At 51.4% G+C, this 15,139-nt stretch overlaps 1 protein-coding gene across 1 annotated transcript in view; it reads right to left on the bottom strand.

Annotated features, from left to right (window-relative positions):
• Positions 1 to 958: 958 nt before the first annotated feature.
• The window catches only part of LOC133349360 (dedicator of cytokinesis protein 7-like), an 80,388-nt gene continuing 66,207 nt past the window's right edge, over positions 959 to 15,139 (bottom strand). The window contains exons 39-48 of the mRNA XM_061562726.1: positions 13,536 to 13,728; positions 12,644 to 12,787; positions 12,002 to 12,133; positions 11,254 to 11,388; positions 9,661 to 9,750; positions 8,412 to 8,648; positions 6,596 to 6,739; positions 5,988 to 6,094; positions 4,704 to 4,871; positions 959 to 4,333 (exon numbers count right to left, since the gene is read on the bottom strand). Of these exons, the coding sequence (XP_061418710.1) occupies positions 4,291 to 4,333; positions 4,704 to 4,871; positions 5,988 to 6,094; positions 6,596 to 6,739; positions 8,412 to 8,648; positions 9,661 to 9,750; positions 11,254 to 11,388; positions 12,002 to 12,133; positions 12,644 to 12,787; positions 13,536 to 13,728 (1,393 nt within the window). The 3' untranslated portion in view covers positions 959 to 4,290. The remainder of the gene's footprint in view (positions 4,334 to 4,703; positions 4,872 to 5,987; positions 6,095 to 6,595; positions 6,740 to 8,411; positions 8,649 to 9,660; positions 9,751 to 11,253; positions 11,389 to 12,001; positions 12,134 to 12,643; positions 12,788 to 13,535; positions 13,729 to 15,139) is intronic.

Here is a 15,139-nt window from a genome sequence, read left to right on the forward strand (position 1 = left end):
AAAAAACATCTTTCAATGTAAGTCTATGGGGCCACTCGGGGCGATTCTCAGCCGGAGTGAAATCGCCCCAAAAGAGGCGGTACTCCACAGAACGTGACATGACGCTGATTGGACTATATCCAGAGGCTGCACAGTGACGGCTAGCGTGATTGTGGTTGAATGACATTGGTGGTGCGTCGCCCAATCGCCCTAATGAAGAAACCGCCCCTGGTATTAGGTATAAAAGTGCTTAATGCCACTCCGTTTCTGTACGACGTCCCGAGGTGCGGTCGCATCTAGATGCCAAATAAATCCACACCGCATCGTGCCGGGGAGAAATGTGAAAGGGGCCGTCCATAAATGACGTCACGCTTCTAGGGGGGGGGGGGGGGTCAGACATTTGTGACGAGGGGGGGGGGGTGAGAAATGTGACGTCACATAAAAATGCGCAACTTTAAATAGACAACACGTTCTACTTAATTAAATAGACTTTTAAATAAATGTTTTCTCCTACAACATCAGAGTGCAGCGCCACGTTAAATACGCACTACAATGACAATAGTTTAAAGCGATTTGAAGCATGTTTTTTGTTTTGGGGGGGGGGGCAGAGCTTTGTGACGTCATATTTGAGGGAGGGTCTGACTTTTTGTGACGCCGTGTGACGAAGGGGGAGGGGGGCGGGTCAAAAATCGTCCAAAATCGCGTGACGTCTTTTATGGACGGCCCCAAAGCAACACAGGGTGTTGACCAAAGAGTATGTTGTCCAATCGTACTGCCACCGACGGAGATGGAGCGATGAAATGAACTCGCGTGTGGAGATCGACATGGGTCGTTGCATCGCGGAACTGTGATGGGTGGCGGCAGTGGCGGCGGTGGCTTGGGGAGGCCTTAATCCAGCAGTGGAGAGTCGCGATGACGAAGTATGAGGCCACGTGAAGTGTGGGTGGTGACTGCACAATTGATAGGACCGAAACCAACATTGTAACAAAAGCATTTTTATTGGAAACATATATTTGCGAAATAACAGTGCACACACAATTATGCTGCTGACATCACCTTACACGAGTCCCATCACTGACAGGAAGATAACACACGCAAAAAACACAAATAGCTCTCATCTTGTAGCTCGCTACACACCTAGGCTGTGTGTCCCCGGGCTGTCCCACGCAAAATCGAATCTTCACTGTCGAGGGGGAAAAAAAAAATACTTTCAGTCATGACCTCGTGGCTCCGCAGTGACATCAAAAATATCGTGGAGTGTTTACGTTTGGCAAGTTGACAGCGTAAGCCCAATGACTGCACAATAAAAATCATCAAATTTTATTTGGCTCTGCACTTCAATTTGACTAAGTTCCAGGTCTGACAATTAAACATTGCCATGTGACGAACGTTACTCCCTGTGGCAGGGTGGGTTGGTGGGAACGGTCTGATGTCCTCCTGTCAGAGGTCGCAAACGGGTTTTGATTCCTTACCCGTACCCGGCCGCACCAGGGTCGCAAATGGGTACCCGTACCCGGCCGGGTACGGGTAGCCGGGTATCGGGTAGGGTACGGGTATCGGGTACCCGGTTGCGACCTCTGCCTCCCGTGTGGACCAGAGGATGTGAGAAGGGATCTTAAAGGTAGTTCTATGACATCCGCTTTTGTGGACCGTTACCCGAGAGCACGACGGGGCCGGACTGTTGCTCTGCGCGAGATCCCGATTGATTCTTCGTCTCGATACACAAAGCCGACAGCACGATCAGGGGAACAAAGCGGGTGCCTATATTCGTAACAAACAAAGACATTCATCTTCTTGGTTCTTTCGGTAAAGTCACGTAGAAGGGAAATAATAAAATAATAAAAATAAAACATAATCATTTTTTATTATGTTTTATATTTTATTATGTTGAATTTTTATTATTTTATTATTTCCCTTCTACGTGACTTTACCGAAAAAACCAAGAAGATGAATCCCTGCAGTCACGAAAGCTTTAAATCTAAATTAAAAAAATGTATGTGGCACACTCTATTGACAGAACAAGAGTGGCAATAACAATTGAACTAACCGAGCCTTTTGAAGTATTTTTCACCGAGAACGATGCTTAAACCTCTTGTCATAGAGCCCGGCACACACAGCCCGCTCGGCTGTGCAGCTACCAAAGGAATGACTTTCAGATAATAATAAAAATTCTCATCATTTGGAATTTTAAGGACTTGGGATCTTCTTTTTCGGAATGTAACGCAGCTCTGCTCAGAAAAGATACACGACCCGACGCTACAGGATACCCGCGGACTTGACGCCATCGAAGTGGCTCAGAGCCCACGTAATTTAACACAGTAGTACAAGGGCGGCCATTGCTGAGTACAGGCGCACAGGTGTGAACTTGCAGGTGTTCAACCCATACCTGTCCATGGACAAGAAAGTACCGAAATAAGTACAACGCCGAATATCCGACCGTAACATACCCTCCCATGACCAATTAACCACCCCCGCCCAGTGAAGTATTTGCACGTGGTGCAGTTGCCAGATGATAAAATATCTGGCCTTTTCACATATCCGCCTACGCCTCATTACCAAGTGAGTCGGATGTGACGTTGCACTGCAACAGTAATAATAGTCACAATACACGTCAGTGTCCCACTGCTCAAACGAGCAATATTGGGCGACATCTCCATTCCTAGGCCCTGGGCCAACGGCGGAAATTCCACATTACCACGGCAAGGGCAGGTTTGTCCGCAGGACGATTGCCGTGGATGGACAATCATCAATATCACATGAACAGTGCAAATGTGTTGATTTTTTTCACTCATCTTGAATACATACGTTGGTTGCTTTAGAAATGATTTGCGATTGCCCAGTGAACAAATGACCGGGAATGCACACAGATCTCGCAAGAACTCAGAAGCTAAGTAGAGTTGAGCCTGGATAGGGCTTGGATGGGTAATCACCACCACCACCACCACCACGTATAACAGGTTGTCATAGTGCTGTGAGGCTAGGAGATGGCCAGCAGAGGACAGCACCGCAACATCGATGCTTCCACATCTTATGCCCTCCACCTTCACCAACCCACACTGACTAAGCGTGGCAAAGTATGGTCAAACAACCCCCATGACTGACAGGTTTATTTTTGGAGTTCATCATGCAGTAGTGGGTGGATCAAGGGCTGCGATGGTGATTTGGTTCACAATAAGTCTCTGCCATACGTTAGCACCTTCCAATCAAAGAGGCTCACTCAATAATGAATTGTCTGCGTGCATGCTTTTTGGTGTGTGGCTTAATACACAAAGTATGGCTTCGATGCAAACACGGGCACGTGGCAAATCCACAAACGTGTTTAAAAGATACAAATAATAATAATAAAAAAGGAACCTTGCTGCGCTTTGATCGACAACATTGATACTTGGCGATGGCCAACGGAATGTTTTGGCAAGAACCTGCAAATGGTTGCTTAAAAACTCTTTTAAGTGTTAATTACAAAGTGTAATTGTTTATTAGACCCAAGCCAAGATCAATTTTCCCAGAATGCACCCGATATCATCAGAATTAAGAAGCTAAGCAGGCTTGAGCTTGGAAAGTGCTTGGATGGGCGACCACCATGTATAGGCTGTTGCTGTTTGGCCAAGTTGCCAGTGGCTCGCGGTGCAGCAAAATCCATTGTTGCACTGTATTATGCTCCAACATCTATGCTCCACGCACCACCAACCTATACCGACCGGCGTGGTGTGGAAGTAACAGTCAAGCGACCTCCGACAGCCGATGCAGTGTTCGGTGAGGCCCCCCACGCAGGAGCGGATTAAACAAAGGCCTCTAAATAATACATTTGCTTTGTTGTTGCACTTAAAAGTGTTAACATTTAAGGGCGTAAAAAAAAAACCTCAGTGTTTCAATGCAAGAGGGATACCGATAAAATCCTAATCTCATTTCCCTAAAGCATTGGCAATCACGCGCACAAAACGGCCGCCATAAATATTGTAACGAGGCTTTCGTGCGAAAACAAAACCACGTCGACGCAATCTTTGTGCAAAGGTAAGTTCCGCCCCGTGCCGAAAAAACAGACAAGGCCTCAGGGGCGACAGCCTGCCCGACGCTTCGGCCCGTTACGCGAGGCAACTGGCGGTGTCCACATTCAGATCGCTCCAGTGTAAATGAAGGCAGCGGTAAACGCTCCAGTAAAATCCTGAGGAGCCATGCCTCGAAACCGCACCCCCCCCCCCCCCGCCGCCCCACGCACGCCCCCCACATTCCCCCTGCCGTGGCGCTATCGCTCCGATTAATACCCGGCAGCGGCGCTCACGACTAAGCCCCCGTTGTGTTGTCACTGCCGTATCACTGTGTGAGCCTGGGGTTCTGCCTCTTGAACGATTCCCTGCTGGGAGATTTGAAACATCATCGTGGTCAGAATTTGATCAACACATCGGCACGTAAATAAATAGCATTTTTTTAAACGTGATAATCTTGTCACGTGGTAGAGGGTTAACGACAAGAATTATGGCTACATAAACACACGACCACTTGGCCTAACCCAATACAAAACAGATATGGGTCAATGTACTGACTACTCAAACATGAACCACGTCTCAGGACATCTTTTAATTTCTTTGGGTTCAATGTTAAGGCCCGAGGCTCATAGAGCCTCATGAAGGTGCATTTATGAATCTTCGTAATTCGGTTTTAATCCCCGAGACTTAACAGAGCCCCAGACTAGGGCACTTTGAGGATTCCTCCGTCTCTCTCCTCACCTGGCACAGGTGAAGGCCTCGACGGGTCTGTAGAGCTCTGGGATTTTGCGATCGATAATGGGGTGCAGGGCGTCCACAAGACGCAAGTAGTTTTTCTCCAGCTCCTTCTGGTACTCGTGCTGGTCCATGGCGATCAGGTGCTTGTTCTTCTTGAGCGCGTCACGGCACCTGGCCGTGCGGTAACGAGGTCAAGAGGTCATCGTGGATAAATCCGGCGATGCCACCACCACCGCACCTCATCGCCAGGGATTTTCTCCCCACACGCAGTCGACTTGCAGCGAGCTGCAAGATCTGCCCTGACAGCCTCATTCCATCACCTGCTCTTAGACTCACACGGAGACCGATAAACTCCCACAGACAGCCATACACTCCCATAGAGACCCACAGACTCCCATAGAGAACAGACTCCCACAGAGACCCACAGACTCACATCGATACCCATATAATCATACAAACAGCCATAGACTCACACAGAGTCCTATAGATTCACAAATTCAACAACAACAACCGCCATTCGCCAGTAAGTGGCGGTGACGTCACCACGACGCTTGTGCCAGGCTATGTGCACGTTGAGGCCGCGTGAAGTGTCGAACGCCCGCTGGCAGAAGGTCACGGGGCAGACACAGGTGCCACGGGTCGACTGACTGAGATGACTGGCTGATGCACACACAAATACACAAACTCACAGACTGCCATAGACTCACTCAAGAGACCCATAGTTCTGCCCGAACGATATCCCACGATCTGCTCTTAAGTCTCCCCCTTGGACACCAGACTCGTGGAGACCACTCTAATGCCTCTCTCGGCAATCGGCCTTCACCACCATCCTGCATAAGCGTCCCACCCAGCGCAACCGTTTTTTTTGTCAGATCATATGTAAAACCGGGGTTAGAGTTAATTTGAATGTATTTGATTTAGGGTTAGAGTTAAGTCGTAACCGGGGTTAGCGTTTATTAATCAACATCAGCCATGAGCTATCCACTGCTGGACGAAGACCTTCCAAAGCTGCCGCCGCCATTTCTCCCGTCATCGTGCGAACTTACGATCCACCTTGCACCTTCACTCGCCGGTTTCATCGCTCCACCTCTGCGACGGACATCCTCCCGGAAGCATTCCGTTCCTTTTGGCATTGCCCAAGCCCGTCGTTTATTGACAACTCGCCACCACTGCTATCTCGGCAATTACCATCGACAGTACCATCACACCGCAGCCGCGGCCATCACCGCTCCACCACCGTGACCATCCCCGTGCGGGTCGCGTGGGGCGAGCTCAACGCGTCCTCACCTCTTCATGAAGTCTTTGAAGCACAGCCGGAGTTTGTTGTGGAAGCGGAAATCCCGGGGGTCGGTGGGGATGTCCGACAGGAAGACCTGCGCCACCTCAAGCGGACCCTGGGGAGCGGGCAGCAGGCAAAGGACAGGGTCCGGGTTAGAGACAGGGTTAGGGTTAGAGATGGGGTTATGGATTATGGAAAAGGTTATAGATGTATTTATGCTGAAATTCTTTCGCACCGTACGTAGCCAACCAAGATAATCGGAGATAGGGTTGAGGACAAGATTCAGAGTTAGGGACAAGCTTACGAGTCAGGGGAAAAGGTTAGGGTCATGGTCACAATTATGGTTTGGGTCAGGGCTAGTCAGGGTTTTGGGTTGATATGCAGGGTCAGATTTAGGGCCATGGTCATGTGGCTGTGACGAGGCTGAGACCATCATCTCACTAGATATGAGGAAGCAGTTTAACCATAGTTGGGCAGCTGACACCTGGAATTGAACTCGGCTACCCAGCGGTGCCGGCTCAGAGCCTCCAACGCAGCCATTGTGAACTCCCCCCACCACCCCTTCTCGAGCCACGGGGCCCACCTGTTACGCTGTCCCCTCGCCCAACCAGATTACCTGGTTGACGGTTGTCCCCACGGATCCCTGCAGGACCATCTGGAGCATCTTGGGGTCCGGCGGCTCTTGATGCGTGGCCACGGCGAGCTCGCTGATTTTCTTCTGCATGTCCTCGATGGCCACCTCGATGGGAGTGAGGACGATCTGCCAACGAGACGCAATAGGACCGCAAGAGCCCGTCATAGACCGCTGACACGGCGGAGCAGTGGCGTGTTCGCTCGCTCGTTTGCGGTTTAATTCCAGCGGCCGGCCCCGATTAACGCTGGCCGGTGTATCAACGGTAAAAATGCTACACGCGGAAAACGCCACAATCTCGCGACGCCAAACGCAAGAGCAGGCCGTTGCGCACCGGCGCCGCAGTTCAACTTTGTCAAATTTTTATTTAAAACAAATTTCGCCGCAAAATACCCGACTGGCATTATGCAGAGCAACCGTCGCCCACCATTGCGGAAACAAACTTTGGAGGGCCCTCCTGCAATGAGTCGTGAGACTCGGAAGGGGATTTTCTCAGGAAACAAGCTTCGTGATTACGATAATAATACTACTACTACTACAATAAGATGAACACAGCGAAATTATAATGAGGCTACCGCATTTCTGGGAGGCTCAACTGGGACACATGCTGAGCTAGCAGCTCCTTCATATTTTTTTCGTGTTATTATTGTCATTGTTTTCGTGACCGCTGGAAGCAATAATAATGTTTTTGATAGAGGGCCCTTCACGCCGCGGCGGCCCAGGGCGCTTTACCAGCGGTAAGCAACTTATGGATGTATGTATACATCTGTACGTATGTTGAACTTCTTTCACACCATACGTAGCCAACCGTGCTAATCGGAGGTGCCGGGGGAAGGACAACAAACTAAACAATCGCATGACAAACCGTCGCACGGCGTCCTGAGATGCGTTCCCATTTACACTGCTCCATGAATCCGAACCGCGTTGGCAATCTAACCTAATATAGCCTAACAAGCGCTTGCTGTCGAGGTGCTGCCATACCCCGAGTTGCCAGGAGAAGGCGCTACAGCAAATGTGGACTCCCATCTGTTCCACCTGTTACGGGATAAAGCGTTGCCCCCTCGCACGAAACTGGCGCAGTGCATTCGTGGTGGACTGGACTCACGGGAGTGCCTCCGAGCTGTTCTCTCTCTCCGAGAGCAAACAACTGACGGTGTGGTGGTGGCGCGTTACAAGTTTAAATTATTCTTATCATTGTTATTGTTATTACAAACTAAACTAAAACTTGACTACGTATTATTTTACCAGGTAAGGCCCACTGAGCTATATAGCTATTTTTCAGAAGCGACCTGGCCACAAATGATAGCTGAACAAAGTGGCTCATGATGTGGACATGTATAACAGCGAAATACTCTAAACGCATGTTGATTCTAAATGTGGAGTGGGAAAAAACCCAGAGGACCCTGAGAAAAACTCCACGCCACTACGGGAAGAGAGAGAAACACAAACTCCAAATATACAGCAGGCATCACGGTCGGGATCGAACCCACGACCTCCTGCGTACGAGGCGAGGTAGTTAACATCTCGCTACCGTGGTTGGTGAAGAGTGGGGTGGAGGCAGGGCCCAGAACCACGATCAGGAATGGAACTCGAATTGGCGTGTTCATAAGTGCAGCATGTGAAAGATACAATTTGGCACAAATACAGTTGAGTTTATTGCTTATACTAATCAGAAGGAAAACATTTGAAAACTAAGCTTTGCATTTTGGTGTTTCGACCGCGACAAAAACATGTAAGCCAAGGCGATGCAACGGCGCCTGCCGTCACGAGGGACGGGGGGGGGTGGGACGGGACGTCGTACCTCCTCGCGATGCACCACTTGGATGCGCGTCTTGATGTAGGGGAAGGCGTGCGAGGTGGTGAGTAGCGTCTTGCGCTTGTACTGCTGGCGCAGCTCGCCACGGGCACGGCCCTCGCGCGTGAACGGCGTCGCGAACATGAAGCGCCGCAGGTTCCAGTTGCGGTCGAAGTGGGTCACGCGGTGCTTCGCCTCGTACGCCTCGAAGTACGGCTCCACGTACGTGATCTGGATGTACGCCTGACACACGCGCAGCTACAGTCAGCAACGGCGCGGGTGCTTTAATGTGTTTCCATTGTGCGAGTATTTGTGTGTGCGTTATCATTGTGTGGGTGTTCGTGTGGGTTACCACTGTGTGGGTGTTCGTGTGTTAACACTGTGCGAGTATTTGTGTGTGTTACCACTGTGTGGGTGTTTGTGTGTTAACACTGTGCGAGTATTTGTGTGTTACCACTGTGTGGGTGTTTGTGTGTTACCACTGTGGGTGTTTGTGTTACCATTGTGTGGGTGTTCGTGTGTTAACACTGTGCGAGTATTTGTGTGTGTTACCACTGTGTGGGTGTTTGTGTGTTAACACTGTGCGAGTATTTGTGTGTTACCACTGTGTGGGTGTTTGTGTGTTACCACTGTGTGGGTGTTTGTGTGCTAACACTGTGCGAGTATTTGTGTGTGTTACCACTGTGTGGGTGTTTGTGTGCTAACACTGTGCGAGTATTTGTGTGTGTTACCACTGTGTGAGTGTTCATGTGTTACCACTGTGTGAGTGTTCGTGTGTTACCACTGTGTGAGTGTTCGTGTGTTACCACTGTGTGGGTGTTTGTGTGTTACCACTGTGTGGGTGTTTGTGTGTGTTACCACTGTGTGAGTGTTCATGTGTTACCACTGTGTGGGTGTTCGTGTGTTACCACCGTGTGGGTGTTTGTGTGTTATCACTGTGTGAGTGTTCGCGTGTTACCACTGGTGAGACGAAGCCCTAGAGAAGACTGTCTCTGGTGTAGGCCAATCAGTTTCAAAGACAATGCCATCTATTATCACAGCATGTTTGTTTGCACGTTCACCACAAGTACGTGTGGTTGATGCAGACTTGATTCCTTGCAACAGGTTTCTATTTGGTGTTTGAACATCTTAACACCTCCTGTCTTATTGCCAGAAAGGGTAAAACCTATTTTTACCTTTTCATACTTTGATACGGGCAAAAAAGGTCACATTAAACAAGGCTATGCGTTAAAAAAACCGAGGAGGTTGTACGAACCTTGTTGGGGTCCAGGCTTCCAGTGTCCACGGGACAGGAGTCCTTGATTACCTCCACGTACCGCGCCCCAAGTCTCTGTCCGTAGAATGCCTGCGGGCAGCCGTTTTGTCTTTTTTAAACAAAAAACGTAAATCTTAAACGTAACTTTACGTGAAGATAATCGATGAAATACGGCAGGGAATGGGGTCACTGCGGAATGGCCTTGGTGACGACAAAATGTACAACAGTGAAATTAGATTGTTAAAGAATGACCGATGTGGGGGGGGGGGGGGAATTAAACAGATGCAGTTTATTCCATCACCCATTTTGCTTATTGAAGTCAAAACGTGTTTTGTTTTCTGCAGTATACCTGCTATGTTCGTGTACGTCTACCGGTAGCTCTGCGTGTGATGCGACTCTCAAACTATTTTGGTCAAAGACAGAGGTCGCCCCCCCTGACCCTATTGTCAATCCGCTGATGGACAAGGGCCTCGCGACACCGTGCACGTCCATGGGACGCTTATTTTGACCGAGCAATCTCTGCACGCTGCTCGGTGCGGGTTGGCTAAAGGCGGGCAGCATAGACGTGGCAGCAGAGTGCAGTAGAACAGGAATCGGATCACAAGCAGAACACTGGTCAACACACATTTTCTGGCATAAGGTATTCCAACGGGTTTAAGGTAATTTTGGGGTGCGGATTCGAAATCTGGCATCAGTTTTTGTCTATCACATCAGGGTTTTTGAGATATCAAATATTGCATTTTCAATAAAAACTGCAGAAGAAAGATATTAAATAAATGTAAATATCTACATAAAATGATATTATAAACACACTATTCTAAAAATACAGCACCATATTTTAACACTAAAGCAGTCACTCACTCGTAACAACTTGCAATCATAAGTGACAGAGTTAATTTCGGGTAAAATCAATGAAAATGGGGTATGCCGATAGCATAAAATGAGATGCGATAGAGCAAATCTGAGATCAGATTTGGAATCAGCACCCTGAAATTAGTCTAAAACAGCTGCAAAAGTGCAGGCCAGAAAAAAGTGTTTTTTTATTGTTGACCAGTGGAATCAACAGCGTTCAATGCTTGTGAACTTTTCTCAGATGCGCTTCTGCGGTCGTCTGGAATGCTCCCCCTTCCGATTTTAGGAAGCCACTGGAGCTTTACACTTTCAAATTCTCGATTGAAAACTCATTTAATTTTAGAACTGCTTTTTGTGTTCAGTTTGCTGTCCTTCCCCCGAACCTCTGATTAGCATGGTTGGCTACGTACGGTGCGAAAGAAGTTCAACGTACATGCATGAGCAACGTCGTCCCCCTACTGCCCGACTATAACCATCTGTGAAACACAGCGCCTTCGTGATGAGAGCACGCGTGCTACATGAACGATGCCAATACCAAAAGTACAAATTATTGGAATTTTTAGAAAACATTTAAATAAATGCAATTCACACACACACACTTGAGAACTTCATTTGTTCGGCTGTGTCGGCCGGTGTGGGGGGGGGGGGGGTCTTAAGGACGACGTGGCCTAACCCCAAAAATCTACACGTGAAGGATCACGACCGTATCTTGTTTAGGGCTACGGCCCATCAGGTCGGCACCTCCAGGCGGTGCGAAATCTCGGGCAGCTTGGTGATGGACGGCTCCTTGTAGACGTACTCCGTGGCGTCGAGGTCACCGAATTTGGCGCCGTAGAAAACGACGCGGAAGTAGGTGCCGAACATCCGCTTCACGTCCTACGGGCGGTGGCGGAGACGCACAGGAGACGTGTCAAGTTGATTTTTGCGGAACGGGGTGAGGCTCAGAGAGAGCGAGGTCATGAGAGAGTTATACCCAGGTCACCTAAATGACGAAAGTCGCGCGAAAAGATCCCGTAGTTCGTTTATTAACTTATCTATATATTTATATATTTGGTTGTTTATTCATTCACCTCTCTCTCCTGACTCACACTGCCTGTGTGGGGAGGTCAACTCAGCCTCAAATGAGTCGCTGATGCCATGTGTAAACATCGCCACTTTGAGGAGACAAAGGCGGCCAGGCGTGGTGGCGGCCAGCCGCACCCTTGTGTGCCGTGCCGGCCTTCATCGGTGCTACTCGCTAACAGCACTTGCCCCCGCAGTTTGTTCTATACAGCCTTTGTCAACCCTCCTTCCTCATGTAGCGCGCTGGCTACCATTAGACCAGCCACTCTACACAGCACCTGTAAACCCTCCCATGTAACGTACTCGCCACCATCTTATCGACCGCTTTGGCGGGGTCTCCATAGGTAAGACAAGAGCTTCTTGGCTGAATGGGCCTCACCGGAAACAAGCGGATTACCCGGCTGACTGACTGATGTGTGGCCCCCACCTGGGTGACGATCTTGTTGAAGGCGTCCTGCAGCTTGCCGTGGATGCTGGCCAGGCGCTGAGCGTCGCGGTTCGCCTCGTACACGGGGATCAGCAGCTTGTACACCTCGTTCACAGACTCGTGCATCTGTGCCTAGTGGGGGGGGAGGGGGGGAGGGGCGCGGGGGGTCGCAGGGGGGATCACGCACACATTACGGACGAACGATCGAATGCAGGAACGCACGAGTGAATGGACAAAGAATTAACGAACGCACGGACGATCGCATGGATGAGTGAAAGAATTAACAAAGGAATGAATGAACGCATGATCGAATTAATGAATTCAGTGGCAGCTGTCCCTGTGTGCACAAGGAAACTTAGCACGTGGCTTGCAAACAGCTATTAGTCTGCAAGTAAAGGGACGACAATTGCAATGTACAACTCACATAACCAATTGAGCAATAACGAAAATTTGAACTAATTCATGAAGGCTGGCGGATGGGTTGGAGGTCTCGTGCCTGGGTTGGAGGGCTGGTGGGTGGGTTGGGGGGCTGGTGGGTGGGTTGGGGGGCTGGTGGGTGGGTTGGGGGGCTGGTGGGTGGGTTGGGGGGCTGGTGGGTGGGTTGGGGGGCTAGTGTGTGGGTTGGGGGGCTGGCGTGTGTACCATGCTCAAAGCGTTGGCAGCCTGCTCGAGCAATCCCACGAGGCCATTCTCCGAGAAGTATCCGCCGGAGCAGATGCCTTCCTCGTCGGGGGAGAGGATGTCGTCCGACACGGCCGACTCCTCCAGCACGTTCCCCGAGATCCTCTATCCCCCCCGCGGGTGGCACGACACATCCCCGTGCAACAAGCACACAACCACCGCAGCAGCAGCAACAACGTGAACAACAGCAAAGACAAAGATCCCCCGTATAGCCTTAACTGTTGGGAAAAGTGCTGTCAGCGAGCACCTATGAAGGCTGACACAGCACACGAGGCCAACACCACACCCGGCCGTGGCGATGTTGACACACCGCACCGGGTACTCAATTGAGGCCCAGTCGACCTAGGGTAGCCCCAGGACCGGTTCAGATAATCGTCACCGGTGTTGGTGGCCGTGAGCGGGAATCGAACTCTGGTCATCGGTTTCGTAGCGCTCACCACTGCGTGACCCATGCACACTTGTCCCACGCACGCATCTGTCCCATGCACACTCCTGTCCCACGCACACTCCTGTCCCACGCACGCACCTGTCCCACGCACACTCCTGTCCCACACACACTCCTGTCCCACGCACACTGCACGCAGACTTATCCCACGCACACACCTGTCCCACGCACATACCCAGCCCACGTACGCACCTGTCCCACGCACACTCCTGTCCCACACACACTGCACGCAGGCTTATCCCACGCACACACCTGTCCCACGCACATACCCAGCCCACGTACGCACCTGTCCCACGCACACTCCTGTCCCACGCACGCACTGTCGTCCCACGTACGTATGTCGGACTTCTTTCACACCGTACGTAGCCAACCTCACACACGCACACACACGCACACACACGCACGCACCTGGAAGGAGACGCTGCCGATGGGCAGGTGCGGCCGGTCTTCCAGCATGGATAGGTACTCTGCTACGAGGGCAGCCGAGTGCAGCAGGCAGTGCGCCGCCTCCGCGTGGCTGCGCCGCTCCGTGTGCCGCCGCGCCATGTTCTGCAGCCACGTCAGCCGCAGGTCGGGGGACGCCTGGTAGCCCTTGGCGATCCTGCGGGCTCGCGGGGCAAACGCGAGAGCGCGCGTGCGTGCGCGGGTGTCAGCGTGCGTTTGTGAGTTTGCGGTGCTGGGGAGCGGTGGTGGTGGCGGTTAGCACTACGCTGCGCTACGAACCCGGTGAGCCGAGTTCGATTCCCGGTCACCGTCAACACCAGTGACGATTATTTGAACCGGTCCTGGGCCTCCCCTAAGTCGGCTCAGCCTCAAATGAGTACCCGGTGTGGTGTGCAAACATCGCCACTGGTGTGATGTAGGCCACCCACCGATCCTGGGCCTCCCCTAGGTCGACTCAGCCTCAAATGAGTACCCGGTGTGGTGTGTAAACATCGCCACTGGTGTGATGTAGGCCACCCACCCCCTTGTGTGCCATGCCGGCCTTCATAGGTGCTCGCTAACAGCGCTTGCTCCAACAGTCTGCTAAAGCCATATACGGGGATCTTTGACTTTGTGAGTGTGTGTAAGTGAGGGTTAGCACGCTGCGCTACGACCCCGGCAACCCGAGTTCGATTCCCGCTCATGGCCTACCCCGAATCAACTCAGCCTCAAACGGCCGGACGTGGTGCTGGCCACACCCGAACCCTTCGTAACGACCAATCGCAGTTGGCGTAAACTCATCACTAGCGATGAAACGCTTCGCTACGTATCGCCGAGCAGGTCGACGTATCTCTACACCGTGAGCAACTCGATTGCCCAGCTGCTCGCAACTGGCTGCAGAGAAGTCCACGCACAAAAGATTCAGTTGCACGCAACCAGGTCGCTCAGGTGCGGCTTTACTTCTGTGCCTGAGACCGTCTCTCTACACCGACTCTGCAACGGCCAGAATCCATCGGCAGGAAAAACACGAGGCTCTGCAGATCAATTGGGGCGGGAGTCCAGGTGGCTCAGCGTTTCAGCGAGCGGCTCGCAATCGCAAGGATTCCTGGTTGTGGGGTTGACTCGGTCGATTGTCCCTCCCTCTGTGGGACGGTCAATAAAATCACCACTTTCACTCAATCATCTTGAAACACATTCCTGCGGAGGGAGCTGGTAGGAACGTTGGGTTGCTCGGTCAATGGCCAGGGTCAACGGCGGCGTGGTGTATTCCGCAAATATGCCCGACTGTGAGGGCGGGCACAAGCCGGCGTGAGTAGGTTAAACGTTGAGTTTTATAAGGGCACCACGGGGTGACCAGCCCCTCCCCACTCAGCCCCAGCCCTCCCACCCCCCACCCAGCCCCACCCTCCCCTCCCCACCCAGCCCCTCCCCACCCTCCCCCTCCCTCCCCACCCAGCTCCTCCCCACCCTCCCCTCTCCACCCAGCCCCACCCCTCCCATTTTTGGATGCATGATGGACGGACACAATAATCCCTTGTGGGCTGGTATAACCAGGAGGTTACTACCAGTATCACTTCACTGCTGAAGCA

The sequence above is a fragment of the Lethenteron reissneri genome, chromosome 4, assembly GCF_015708825.2.
Source record: "Lethenteron reissneri isolate LAM-NWPU_2019-01 chromosome 4, ASM1570882v1, whole genome shotgun sequence".
Taxonomy (NCBI): Eukaryota; Metazoa; Chordata; class Hyperoartia; order Petromyzontiformes; family Petromyzontidae; genus Lethenteron; species Lethenteron reissneri.